The sequence below is a fragment of the Phragmites australis genome, chromosome 4, assembly GCF_958298935.1.
Source record: "Phragmites australis chromosome 4, lpPhrAust1.1, whole genome shotgun sequence".
Lineage (NCBI taxonomy): Eukaryota > Viridiplantae > Streptophyta > Magnoliopsida > Poales > Poaceae > Phragmites > Phragmites australis.
In genome coordinates this window covers 27,614,855-27,628,506 of record NC_084924.1, presented here as the reverse complement: position 1 = coordinate 27,628,506, position 13,652 = coordinate 27,614,855, and the positions used below count along the sequence as shown (strand labels likewise).

Below are 13,652 nucleotides of genomic sequence, written 5' to 3'. Positions count from 1 at the left end.
ATACAGAGTCCTCAGTCCTCACTCCTCAAGGAAGATATGCAGCGTTTGAAATTGTTCTCTTGTTTCATAATGAAGCATCAGGTAGATTGGGGGATGCTTGAGGCTGATGGAGCAGAATCCAGGTTATTACAGGCCGAGTATCTCGAATCACCTTCTTGTTCTGGGTATCAAAAGAACAGCAAAACCTGTTATATGGATGATGATGCATCAACTTGTGGTCCACAACGAGAGAACCAGTTACCATGCAAGACCAAAGAACTCTGGATGATCTGCTGCTTCCTATTTACGGTTGCATGGGCATTCCCTTTCTAGGAGAGCAGGTAGGTGTCTTGGATGCTTCCACGATCATTGCTTTGCATCTATATTCAAGGAAAATTTTCCTCACGTTTAACAAAAGCTAACAAAACTTATTTTTGGGCTTCTTCTATGAACATCCTTAGCTCGGCTGACAGTAACGGAGGGAGCCAGGAGCTTCCCTCTCGAGCCACCCGCGTTCGAGCCACGGGAGCTGCGCGGGATACACGCCCCATCAAAGGCTCTAAAGAAGCCTCCGGGAAGGAGACCCGGCGATTAAAAAAAAAGCCAGATGGTCGCTCTATTCCAAGAAAAAAGGAAGTTAAAATTCATCTTGCATAATAATTAGTAATATATTTGCTAGAGCATGACTTGTATAGCATATACAAACCAAGTCATCTTGCATTTGCTACTTCAATCTTACCAGTATACTATAACGAAAACTGCTGTTGTCCTTCGTCAGAGTCATCAGATCAGAACTTCATTGATGGGAGACTGAAGGTAGTGGCAAAGAAAGCAGAGGGTATAGCAAAAAGAGTCTGAAACGTCCTGCTGATACAACCAAGATTTAGGTAATGGAACCTAATGCTCACCGTTTTCTTCTTGTTACTATTCTTTGTTTGTGAACATGCTCTAATGTGTTCAAATCCGTGGTTCGATTAGATCACTCCATCTGGAAATGCAGAAGAATTACAGGAGAAATTCCATGATTTAGGAGGACTACAGTGGCACCTCATCGGATTTTGACATCCTGTTACAGAAAGCGGGGCCTGCATCATCCGCGTGGGGAGCTCATGCACCAAAGCGATGGTCCATGAAAGGTTGAGTGGCGTGGCTGGCTCGCTGCACGTTTGTAAGAAAAGGTAGCAGTGCAGTTCTTGTGCAGACTAAAATCTGTTCATCTCTAGGTGACAAAATGGTATCCGGTCCCTAGTACAGTACTTCCTCCGGCCATCTATGTAACATGTATTGAACAATGAAAAAGTCTTCAAAAGTAAATTTTGATCTTCAATTTTTCTTACGATATGTTATCAATTGCTACAAAATTAACATTATATTAAAAACACTTTGAATAATGAATATACTGATACAATTTTTATAAATTAAACATATATATAATTTGACTAATTGTTGATCGAATTTACAAAATTGTTTTTTAAATAAAAGTATGCCTTACATAAATCAACGGTGGGGTATATTGGTAAAAAACCATAAATTGCTAATTGCTGCTGCAGATCACCTAGGTAGTATAAAAAGAAAGCCATAGATGGTTAACTGCCTCCTGCTAGATCCACGATTGGCAGGAAGGTTTCAGTGATTGAACTGAAGCTGTAGATTGTTAACTACTTGTGCAGATCACCCAGTATTACAAAAAGAAAACCATAGATCGTTAACTGCATTCTGCTAGAACCAGGATTGGCAGGCAGGTTTCAGTAATTGAACTAGAGCTGTAGATTGCTAATTGCTTCTGCAGATAGCCCAGGTAGTACAAAAAGAAGGCCATAGATCGTTAACTGCTTCCTGCTAGATCCAAGATTGGTAGGAAATTTTAGTGATTGAACTGGAGCAGCTAGGTACAGTACATAATTGTTGTATTCCATACGTTTTAATTACTGTTTTGATATTTGTCATTGTTTCTTTAATTTTTAGCGTAATGCCTGTAAGGCGGTGGCCAGTCACGGAGAGTGAGCCACGAGGAGAGAATTGGGGAAGGGCACGGGGAACGTGAGTATATTGGAGATTTTTGGAATAAGTAGATTGCCACCTCAGTAAAATGTCACAGCTGATGGAATCACACGGCAGTGACATCAACCGAACAATTTTTACCTTATAGACCCACCGGTAGAGTGCGGCTATCAACGACGCCCTACCCAAGCGGAATCGGCTCCTCTGATGTAGGTAAACTCATAGAGCTACAGTATCATAACTTTGCTCCCGTCGACATCACGTGGATTGAAAACTGACCGTATAGATTCAATGCTACAGTATCGATATAGTACCTACACTACAGTTAAATCAGTACAGTATCAAATGCTATGTTAGCTCTCTGACTTTGCTTGGCTGCCCCCGCACTTCATCGGCTCGTGCTCGGACTCCACGTCCGAGCCTGGAGATCTAGCCCTCCGGGGGCCGGTGGCAACTTGGCATGGTGTGGGTGCGGGGAGGGTGGCTGCTAGGAGAGGCACGAGGAGGAAGGGAACGCCATGAGCAGCGCTGGCGCACTCCATCTCGTCCAGGTCAAGTCGGCCTCCTGTTGCTTCCACACCCTTGGGAAGCGGCGCGGTCAGTTGTTGGGGAGGGAGGTGCGTACTCCAACAGTGAGGAAGGAGAGTGTTGATCTGCTTGTTGTGGCCAACTGCCCCAATCTAGCACGGATGATTGCCGATCTGCTGCTCTCTCTCTTTTTAGTGTTTTTATAGCCGTTTTTCTAGTTCTTTTTAGCATTTGGCTGAGCTCCACCTTTAAGATTCAGGTAAGATTTGGAGTTTATAGCATAAAAAAGTAGTTTAAATATTTGTTTTTAATTCAAAATAAAAATAAAATGTCTCAACCGCATATCTTCAACCAATCCATAGCTTCAACTCTAAAGATAAAGCTACAGATGATCAGCTCTAAAAAAAGTTCTTAAAGTTGAAGTTTTGTCCAATAAGATCATTGCAAGTAACAGAAGGGAAAGAAAAGATAAAGCTATAGATGATCAGCTCAAAATTCTTAAAGTTAAAGTTTTGTCAAATAACATCATTGAAAGGAACAGAAGGTAAGAAAAGAAAGGAGAGGTGGTGGACTCAGCTGGAGGTGAGAGAAAAGGGCAACTAGGTTATTTGGCACTTTCAAACAGTTTGGCTGAGCATCGATGTTTAGTGGTATGAGCCGAATAAGTATGAATATAAATATTATAAAAGTAGTAAATATTGAAACGGTAATGAAGCGATAGTAAAAGTCTAAATTTTCCCTCTTAACGGTTAATTTTTGCATTCTGATGAAATTAAAGTTTATCAGAATTGAAGTTGCGTTCCCGATTCAGATTTATTGCCAAATTCTTTCATCCCCCTCTTCGTTCTCGAGTTGCAAACTACTAGTGATACATGCTATTATGAGCCTGTAGGGGCACTTCAAATGTGAAAGCAAAAAGCAAAAAAGAAATAGGGTTCATATATTTTGGTTCCCCTCTTTGACCTTTGCCCACTCTTTTGCAGCCTTGCTCTGGGCTGTTGCGATCACATTTGAATTTAGGCAAGAATTCCTGGGCGAAGAAATTCGAATTACAATATATATGAGCAGAAGCTGTTGTAAGAGCCTGCTAAAGAGTTGGTCCAGTTCTTTGTGGAGCAAGCAACGAATTCAATGGGACCTGCAATAAACTGCACCAGATAACATCACAAAATTAGGACAGGAACACATATCAACCACAACAATAAAGCCTTTGTTCCAAGCAAGTTAGGATAGACTAAAAAAGTGACGCATATGATTCAACAATATAGCATCAAATCAACTGGATTATGAACATATTCCACAATATAAAGTGCTCCCCTTATGGGCACCTCTGATTCTGTCCAGGCCTCTTGAGTCAGTCTAAAAATGATAATAGCAACAATAATAATCCTGATAGCACACCATTGACTTACACGGCAGCAGACTCCATCGGCTGCAAAACTTATCCAGGCACGAAACGGCATTGCTTTAAATGTTTTTAACACTGCAACCGCATTCCTTTTCTTCTCTATGCAAGAAATGAAACCAAAAACATACAACCAGCAAAGCTATAATCACCAAACAAACAAGGATAGACAGACACGGAGCGAAAATATGTTTCACGTGTATCTAGCGCACGGCGGCTTGAGCTGTTCCCGCCAGAAGCATGCTTTGTGGAAAGCATCTCTGCTCTAGCCTGATTGGGCATGGCCACTTGTTGCTGACGACTTCGCGACGTAGATCTGCTTCATCCTACCAGTGCCCGAGTTCTTGTCCAAACCAGAATTCTGATTCCTCCCCTGGTATCCTGGTCGTCGTTGCCACTCGTTGCCAGTACCAGTCTTTTGAGTCACACGGGCTCGGCGATCCTGATTACTGACTGGATGTTGGTATTGCTGATCCAATGACAAAGAAGACTGCTGGGTCTTGGAGGGAAGGTTGGTGACCTGGCCTCCATTGGGGTTGCTAGCCACTCTTGTAGTTGTAGCAATCCCAGGGTTGACATTTGGTGGGATCGACCTAACCATAACTTTGGCACTGGTTGAGACTTCATTGCTGATCACACCCGCCTGGACAGATGAAGGCTGAACAGTTTGAGCACTTGAACTACTGGAGGCTGGCTGTTCAACAAGACCCAACTCATCTGTGAATTGAGAGGCAGCTGCGTTTGGGAAGGTCTTGTTGCTGTTTGATGGCATGGAAGATGCAGAGGGCTCCTGGAACCGGTTATTTGTAATTGCCTTGTTGTCTACTGGCACATTATGAAGAAACTGTTGTGTAGCTGTACCCTCTACTGGATGCTGCTGTAGTGGCACTGATAATGGGACAGAGTGTAGAGGCGGTACAGGCATATGTGGCCAACAAGGTTGCATCTGTATGTCTGTAGATGTCTGAAAAAACAGAGTGAGGGGAGTTAATTACAACACAAATGGAGATGAAACTGTTGTGAAAAAAAAATGCAAGAGTCTAATCACATTTGTCTAATGAACCACAACATGATTATCATTTTTCACATTAACAAACAGTGCTCATCCTTTGATTGACTAACCATTGCAAGAAGATAATCTAAAGCTGCTATGCATACTGTCATGAACGAGCAAAAGCAGGGTGAGGAAAAATATCCATGTCTGTTTTATGGCAGATTCACAGAGAACACTTTCAAATATACTTATGTATTTACCCTACAACCCTAGGACCCTAACCAACCACAAAGCAGAGGAGGAAATAGAACCATTCTTATAATCAAATAAATATCTAATCCATCAGCTTGCAATTCAATTGTCTTGGCACGTATCTACGGCTACTACTGCGTACCTGGAAAGGAGCAATGTCAAACATGGTCAATGGGGATGGGATTGGCATGATAGAAGTTGGGCGTAGATGCTGCACTGGGGTAGGAATGCTGGGAGAGTTTACTTGACCAGACACCATATTTTGGTTGTTTGGATCACTCTGGCTTACACCGACAACAGGAGGTCCTTGATTTTGCTTCCAATCAGGCTGCTTGTCACCAGGGATATAAGTGGCTCCCATGAAACCAAGTCCCATTTGACCAAACTGCCCTACTGGGGCGAAGTGGTTATAGACCACCATATGTGGAGGACCTTGCATGCCTGGGATTCCTCCTGGACTAATAAAAGGACCAGCAAACCCAGTTGGAGGACCATAGAACGAGTCTACCCCAGAATGACATTGTGGCCAAGCTCCCAATGGCGCTGAAGGCAATGTGTTGCTTCTTTGAGGATGCTGACCCTGAGAGCCAGCAGATTCATCACTTGGTCCAAATGCAAAAATGTGCCCTCCTAACATTGTATTCATATCAAAGCAGGAAAAGTGGGACGGTTGTGCACCAGGAAACTGAGAAAGCATTGGCCCTGATGCCTGTGGACTGGGAAAAGGTGGCCACAGGGACATGGATGGAGTATCAACTGATAGGTCTGCTGGAAGAGCAACTGTGAGCGGCTCTTCCGTGGATGATTGACCAGCTTGACCTGTTATTATTGCCCCTGCTTCAGTTGTCCATAAACTCTATGAGTATAGCTGCATAAACAGAGGGTAATGTTTTTATTCAAATAATTGACAATGTGGATATCATACCTCCTGATGCTAACCCACTGAGATCCTTGCTGCTAAAGCTCTTGTTGTCTGGAGCAGACGCTGTAGTTGCATCAGCTGGAGATCCCTCATCAGTAGTAATAGCTGCCACAGCCACAGCAGAAGCAGCTGCTTCAGCCTCTGCTTCTACATCCTCTGTATTTGGGCATGGTTCCTTCAAACTAGGCTTCTCCTTATCAAAGAAAACATCAGTACCATTGTCACTTGGTAAGCTTCGATCAATCTTCATATCAGGCCTAGATGACCCTGGAGCTCCAAGCCCACTTGCAACAGTTCGGCTGACCGGAGGTAGTACGGATGGCGAGGTAACTGCCCCTGAGCATTGTTGTTGTTCATTTATAAGTCAAGTTGCGGTAAACATCATACAGTACTAATGAAAAGTGCTTACCAAACTGAATCTTCTCGCCAGCCAGAAGGGAGTTAATAGGGCTAACAGATGAAGGAAATGCCTTTTCTGTGGTTACTGTAGGGGACAAAGCATTGTTGGACTCCAAAGAAAATCCAGAACCAGCCTGCTGTTCAAAATTAGCTGGCCTCATAGCTTCTTCAAGTTGAGTTTGAGTTAATGGCATAACCTAATATGTGTAGAAGTTGCCAAAAGTTACAGACAACAGAAATTTAAGATAAACACAATATAGTGATAGATATGCGAGACTTTTAAGAAAAACAAACAACAAGAGCTGCTGCCTGAAATCCAAAATAAACGTACAGCCTTTACTCGATGTGTGACCTTTTGTTAGGAAACGTATTCTACCGTCATGAAAAGGGGGAAAATAGAAAAGTATAATAATTTTGGTCATGGGATAACTGGCTGCAGTTTACAATAAGAACTACTTAAACTGCATATGCACGAATGGAGCAACATAAGAACTTAAAATAGCCACTCATGTATAGTCTAAGATTTCAGATAGATATTTCTTAAGCTGCCAGAATAATAACAAAATCAACAACAACAAAAAAAAACTTACAGTCTTGTGATAGAATTTTCAAGTAACATGTAGAAGTATAATTACCTAGCATTGTAGTATTGGGATTTGGGAAGTTTATCATGAGACTGCTGGGTTTTTTTTTCTGTTTTTCTGTTTTGATTATTAATTTGTCCAAAATCAGGAGAAAAGGCTCCCTGGATCATTATAATATACATTAGTGTATAGCAATATGTCTACATAAAGTTTGTTCAACTTTCCATACTTAAGAAAATTGCTAAGGTGATCTATTGGCATCCATGGAAAATAAATAATAAACACACCAAGGTGTACTGGTAGTGAATAATATGTATAACTCATTCTTGCAAAATTATACAGCTAGCAGAGACTAGTCCACATGTAATTTTGCATTTGAAAGAGAGCGTCAGTAGAAGATCCATAGTGAAGGTTCCCCAAAGGCACTCTTTAATAACTAATTGTTTACAAGGATCTAATATGACCATCTCGAATAACCAAATATTCAATTAGGACGATATATAATGCAAATTTGCTTCCAGAAAAGAATAATAACTTGCCCCTTAGGAACATAAATAACCTTGAGAAAAGCAATCTACCTGCTGGTTTATTTGTGAATTATCCCAGGAAACCATGTTAAATGGAGTACTAATGGACGCTCCTTTATTGTTGTCCTCAGATAAGTCTGTCACAAGCTTTGCAGAAGCACTAGAAGTGACCATGTCAGAGGATGCTTGACTTTGGGTAGGCCTGTAAAAAGCTTTAGTGAGTGAAATCCTCAAGAAGAATCTTAATTAATAAATAGGAAAGCACAATTAAGCTACATACTGCTTGGCATAGAAGTTTGTATCAGTTTCTGCATTGGTTGAAGGTGGCCCTATGGGCTTCATAGAAGCCATATCACCCTTCAATGCAACCGATGGTTCAACATAGTCAGCAACTCTTCCTTGTGAGTCTAAATAAACTTTCTTTGCAACTTCTCCACTCAAAAGAGCTGTTCGCTTATTCACAATTGGACCACCCGGACTTTGTGGAGAAACTTGATGGTGTTTGCGGGGAGTCTGGTTGAACCAACATTAAAGCATTAATTAATTGAAAGAAGAAAGAAACAAATAAGATATAAACTTCAGCATATGAAACATGACAGTGGCCACCTTTGCCATCCTCATTTTGGATCTATTTTCTTTCTCCCTCTGCTCTCTCCTGACAATCATGATCTGTTTCTTGGACCTTACTTCAATGAAACCATCTGCATCAACAGGGACCTCAATGCCTTGCTGCTTAACAACACGTACAGTTCCAGCCTGCAATGAAGTAGCACCTCCTTCAGGGATAGCACCTTTTCTAGATTTCTTGTTCCCACCATGGGATCTTTCATAAGGAGCCTTCTGTGTACTTCTAAATGAAGGACCTGCACTCTGATCACTTGCTTCATTCGTCCTGGATAACTTATTTACATCAATTTCCCTTCTGCTCACATTTCTCAACGAAACATCTCTTGTTGTTCCATTGGAATATTGCCTCTCGTTCTGTTCACCATGATTAAATGACTCAGAAGCTTGGATTTGGTTCTCGACATTTTCCCGAACTCTAAACTCAGTTCTTCTTACATTCCTACGAGCCCTTCTCTGAAATCCTCTGGAATCCTTGTGAGAAGGTTCAACAACTGAACCGGTTGATCTCATGTTAATATCTCTAACAGCATAACCATATCTTCTCCCTCTTCCACCAGATACAGCACATGGAGCCTTTGGACCACTCAAGGCTTTCCCCTCCGAACCAAATTGAGAAGATTCTAAGTTGTTGGAGGTAGGTTTGTAATTCCTCTTCAAAGAGATATCACAATTGCTCTGTATTTCAGCTTGCGAAACACTGGAAGTTGTACCCCCAATAGAATGTTTGTCCACTTGGCCATGAAATCCCTCCACACCAGCCATCTGGTTGTCTGCAGGTGCATTGAGATACTGAGAATCTGAATTATCCATTACAAGGGAAAGCTTGGCTGTAGGTGATGTTGATTTTTCGATAAAGGTGGATGAGACTGCCTGTCTTGGGATATTCTGGTGTGTATCTCGATTCACTAGCTCTGGGAGAACACTGGAAGTATTTTGATTCAATGTATATTGAGCTGGTGCAGAAGAATAAGCTGGGAGAATAGCCTGAGAAAGCAGCGGTCGAGCACTCTGAGCGATAGGGCGGACATAACTCAGCTGGCCAAACTGATATAAAGGGGCTGTTGAAGGGTGCATTTGAGCCAGGGATGGGTTAACTTGATTGTGGAGATGGATTGGCATCTGTATTGAACCAATCTGAATGGCTGGAACTGGAGTTGGTATTAGAGGAGGCCCAGTAAACAGACCAAACTGGAGGCTAACAGGCACTTCATTCTGGCCAACCACTGAAGCGGATGGCATAATTGGAGCTGTTGAAGATGACTGTGGTAACTGGGAGCTTGAAGCAGGTGCCACGAAGCTACTGGATGGCTCTCCATTACTGTCATCTGTCAGGGCATTTACATGATCAAGAGTCAAGTTTTGCAGTGTTTTCTCTGCTTCAGTAACAGGGTCAGAATGAACAACTGAACCACTAACATTCTCTTGCTCTGCAACACCTGAGCTTAGATTTACTCCAACTGCCCTTTCAGTGCTCTTCATAGAAGATAGTTCAAACTCAATATTCGAGGGAATTTCAACCTGCACACCCTCATCAAATCCAAGTATAACTGGTTCCAGTTCTACAGGTGTATTCTGCTCCTCTAAGAACTCATCATCCAAGTCAAGATTCTCGTCATCAGCTTCATTGATTTCATCTTCCTGGTAGCTATCGCCGTCTTCATCGTATTCATCCTGTTTTTGCCTACCATCATTGTTTTCACTCAACCATTCATCATCTTCCATGTGGGACACTGATCTTGAGGCAGCAATTCTGCTTTTGTTGGCTGCATCTAAGGTCAAAGCTGCATGGTCATTGTCAGACATCACAGTTCGCTCACCATCAGCAGAAGTCGGTAATGCAGGTGAATCGCCAGAAACATCCATCTCATCATGCGAAACATGTGGAGGTGAGCTAGGAGGGCTTGAAACAGAAAGAGAATATTGTGAACCCAATACAGGGCTTTCTCTGTTCCCAATTTGGTGTTCATTGACAGCAATATGATCAGCTGGTACACCATGCTGGTGAGATGCCTCTTGGTATGCACTTCCATACTGACCCCGAATAGCTTGTTCATCATCTCTACCGGAACGCTCTCCCATCCCACCATCCATGAAGGATGAATTGGGATGTTGAGCAGAAGAACAAATTGTACTTCTCTGCACTGAGGTCACAGTTGGGGGTGGGGGAACATATGGTTGCCGCATAGAGTAGCGGGGTCTAGTAAAAGCAGAAAATTCATTAGCCTCAGAACTCTGAAACATCCTATCTCCTAGTTGAGCACTGGGGCTTCCATGAGAACTACTAGGCAGCCAAGCTGAATCTCCAAACCTGTTGCCGTTAAAAAGATCGTTGTGAAAGTCAGATTGTTTGTCAAAACGGTCAGTTTCCCTAGGTGCATCCCACCTTGGAACCTTTTCATGTTGGTCATCTTCCAGCGCCCATGGAGAATCAGTTGTTTGGCCTCTGGAAGATGGCCTAACGGACACACTCCCAAATCCATCATTAAAATCTTTCTTAGGGAAATTCCCCCTCCTTGTAGCAAAAGGGTCGCACCGTGGACTGTGATGCACATTCTCTTGTTCTGGGAATGCAGCCCTTGCACCATAGTATGCATGCTCTCTATCAACAAATGGTGAGTGCCCATCCCTCAGAGTGTGCACCCTTGGAACTGTATCACTGTACCTATTGAAACTAGAGGACTCCAATGGTGCAGAGGTATTGATGCGCTCATCCATTCTGTCAACATCTCTTCTATCACCAAAATTAGCAGACTGTGACACATCTCTGTCCTTTAAGGCTCCAGGAGCCAATTCATCACTGACAGCTGAAGATAGTTTTCTATCCCTTCCTCCGTCAATGCTTGATTCTGCTTGTCGTCTAGCAATCTTTGCCTCCAATTCTAGGAGCTTTTGACGTGCTGCCTCCCTACGCCGCTCCTCCTCCATAGCAATCCTCTTCCTTTCCTCCTCCCTGGCAATTCTCTGCTCCTCAGATCTTTTGGCAGCTTCCAGCCTCTCTTGCTCAGCTTGCCAAGCAGCTTGTCTTGCCTGTTCTTCCACCAGCCGCTGCCACTCCTCCTCTTCTCTTATCAGCCTCTCTCTCTCCTCTTCTTGCTTCCGAGCAATTTCTCTGGCCCTTGCCTGTTCTTCCATTACCCGTTGTCGCTCCTGCTCCTGTACCCTCAAGATCCTATCAAGCTCTGCCTCAAATGACTCCCTTACCGGGTCATGAAAATCAGCTGGTTTGGCTGCTTCTTTCTTCTTCTTTATCGCACTCAAGTTAGCGGTGGAAATGCTATCAAAACTGCCATCCTCTATTAAAGGTTTAGCAGGGGAACCGGTGAGCTGCTTCTCCCTACCAAATTTTGCCACTGGCCCATTAATTAAAGGCCCTTTATTACCAGCAAAAATCTGTGCCTTGGAACCAACATTGTTCTGGAAAGAACTCGGCTTGTGCCAATTATTCGAACTGTTACCGTAACGTTCACTCGCAGTTTCCCCAACTCGTGCGATTCCATACGGTTCTACCTCGTTCTGTCCATAGGCACGCATAGGAGGCTCCCTACTATTACTCCACAAATCCTTGGAACCACCAGCAGTTATGCATTCCCGATATGACTGCCCACTGCTTCCTCTGCCTACACTGTATGGCAGGCCATCCGTTCGCTCTCTATCGTGTTGGCTTGACATAGGAGATCGCCACAGACCATCCTGCCTGCCCTCTTTATTTGTCACAACTGCATCTCTCCCAAACGGCTCCTTTTTGAAGGGCTCCCTCATCGCGCCATAAAGGTCGCGCCCTGGGATCATGGTCTCACTCCGGCCAAATCCCCTCTCCCTGCTGTCCCGCTCTGGGAGGCTCAGCCCTGTGTCACGCTCGTCATCAGCCCAGTCAGAATCATACCTAAGCCGGACCATCGGAAGCGACCCCAGATCATGCTTTTGTGCCCTCTCGGCAGAAGCGCGGGCGCCAGTGCCGCCACCAGAGGCCAGGGGCTCAGTGGCACGCGAGGGTGTCACCTGAGGACGCATTCCGAGGGGCACCGGTCGTGACTCTGGTGTGGAGGCCCGCACCCCATCAGCGTCCTTCTGTCGCTGCGCAGGCTGCGGAGGCGGCGGGGAAACAGCTGCTTTCAAGGAAGGGAAGTCCTCCCCACGCAAGAAGACGGATGCTTTCTCCGGGAACCCGTACGACGGCGGCCGTGCGGCGTTGCCAGGAAGCGGCTCCGAGCCGGGAGGCTTCTCAGAGGCTGGGGCGGGCTTGGTCCACCCGGCCGCGGTCCCGCCGGATCGGGGCGGAGCCGAGGCGACCCCGCCGCCAGCGGCGGCAGCCGCGCCATCGAATCGCTCATGCTCCTTGCGGAGCGACGGGAGGTTGAGTGGCGGCGGCACAGAGAGCTTTGGTGGCTGCGGCTTCGCGAGGGAGGATCCGCGCGGGCGGGAGAGCAGCACCATGCCCCCGCCACCGTGGCCGCCAGACGAGGCGGCGGCGGCGGGGCGGGAGGGGCGGCCGCCATGGTGGGAGGGAGCGGACTGGCCGTAGGATCGGTTGAGGTTAACGGAGACGAACTTGCCCGGGTGCGACATCGGCGGCTGCGGAGGCCGCGGGAAGCATGAAACCCTAGCCGCAACCCCACAACGCGGCGGCCGCGCGAGGGGGCGCGCGGGTACCCGGGGGCGCACGCGAGGGCCGATAGAGGAGGCGATGGAGGCGGCGCCGCGCCGCCTATGAGCAGGGAACGGCGGCGGCGGGGGAGGGTTGGTGCCGGGTCGGAGTACGGGAAGGGGGGTAGCCCTAGGCGACAGGCGAGAAGGCGGATGGCGGTGATTGATGCGGCACGAATCTTGAGACTTGTGCTGCTGCTGGTTTTGCCGTGTTAGCTGCGGGGGGCACTGCGGACTGCGGAGTTGGCTGCGCGTGGGTTCGTTGCCTCAACGGCGGCGTCGGCAGTAGGGGACGACAAAATGCCCGTCCCAGGTCAACGGGCTCATTTTCATTGGGAATGTTTTCTTATTCTCATTCTATTTAGCAATCGGGAGTCTATTTCTATATTTGTGAGGATCTAATTTTCAATATAATATAAAATTAAATTATAGCTGATTATTTCTATATATTAATAATATAGTTATATGATAAATAAGTAATTTATTGATACGTATTAAGGTAATTAATACAAGATGAATTAAATATTATAGGTTAAAAAATAATAGTAATTTATTATTTTTTCAACATAATGTAATATTTGTATATTTATATATTAAGAAAAATATGTATATGTGTAATATTATGGATATAACGGGGAGCGAAGATGGGAAGCGTCTTTCCATCCCCATCTCCATATAAGTTCATACGAATCAAATTTTTCTATACCTATCTCCTAATAAGAGAATTCATCGTAGGTTACCAAGAGCATAGCTTTATTGTCATTCCTAATCCCATGGGTGATAATAATAA

General features: G+C 44.9%; 1 protein-coding gene across 4 annotated transcripts; it reads right to left on the bottom strand.

Moving 5' to 3' along the window:
* Window positions 1–3,760: 3,760 nt before the first annotated feature.
* On the bottom strand, window positions 3,761–13,071 carry LOC133915985 (uncharacterized). Of its 4 annotated transcripts, none has more exons than XM_062359442.1 (7): window positions 8,198–13,065; window positions 7,872–8,104; window positions 7,643–7,793; window positions 6,491–6,677; window positions 6,085–6,417; window positions 5,302–5,996; window positions 3,761–4,877 (listed from the first exon to the last, which is right to left on the bottom strand). In XM_062359442.1, the coding sequence occupies exons 1-7, from the start codon at window positions 12,782–12,784 to the stop codon at window positions 4,179–4,181; spliced, it is 6,885 nt and encodes a 2,294-aa protein (XP_062215426.1). In that variant the 5' UTR covers window positions 12,785–13,065; the 3' UTR covers window positions 3,761–4,178. The 4 variants fall into 4 exon arrangements, with proteins under 4 accessions (XP_062215426.1, XP_062215428.1, XP_062215427.1 ...); XM_062359444.1 differs by having other exon boundaries at window positions 6,085–6,411; XM_062359443.1 differs by having other exon boundaries at window positions 5,302–5,993; window positions 8,198–13,064.
* Between the last annotated feature and the right edge of the window lie 581 nt (window positions 13,072–13,652).

Excerpts from the sequence above, each read along its gene's own strand:
- LOC133915985 (XM_062359442.1), bottom strand. The coding sequence starts at position 12,784 with ATGTCGCACCCGGGCAAGTTCGTCTCCGTTAACCTCAACCGATCCTAC. Across the intron at positions 8,105-8,197 it reads CCAAAATGAGGATGGCAAAG|ACTCCCCGCAAACACCATCA; the intron begins GTGGCCACTGTC and ends TGGTTCAACCAG. Across the intron at positions 6,418-6,490 it reads TGGCGAGAAGATTCAGTTTG|GGGCAGTTACCTCGCCATCC; the intron begins GTAAGCACTTTT and ends AACAATGCTCAG.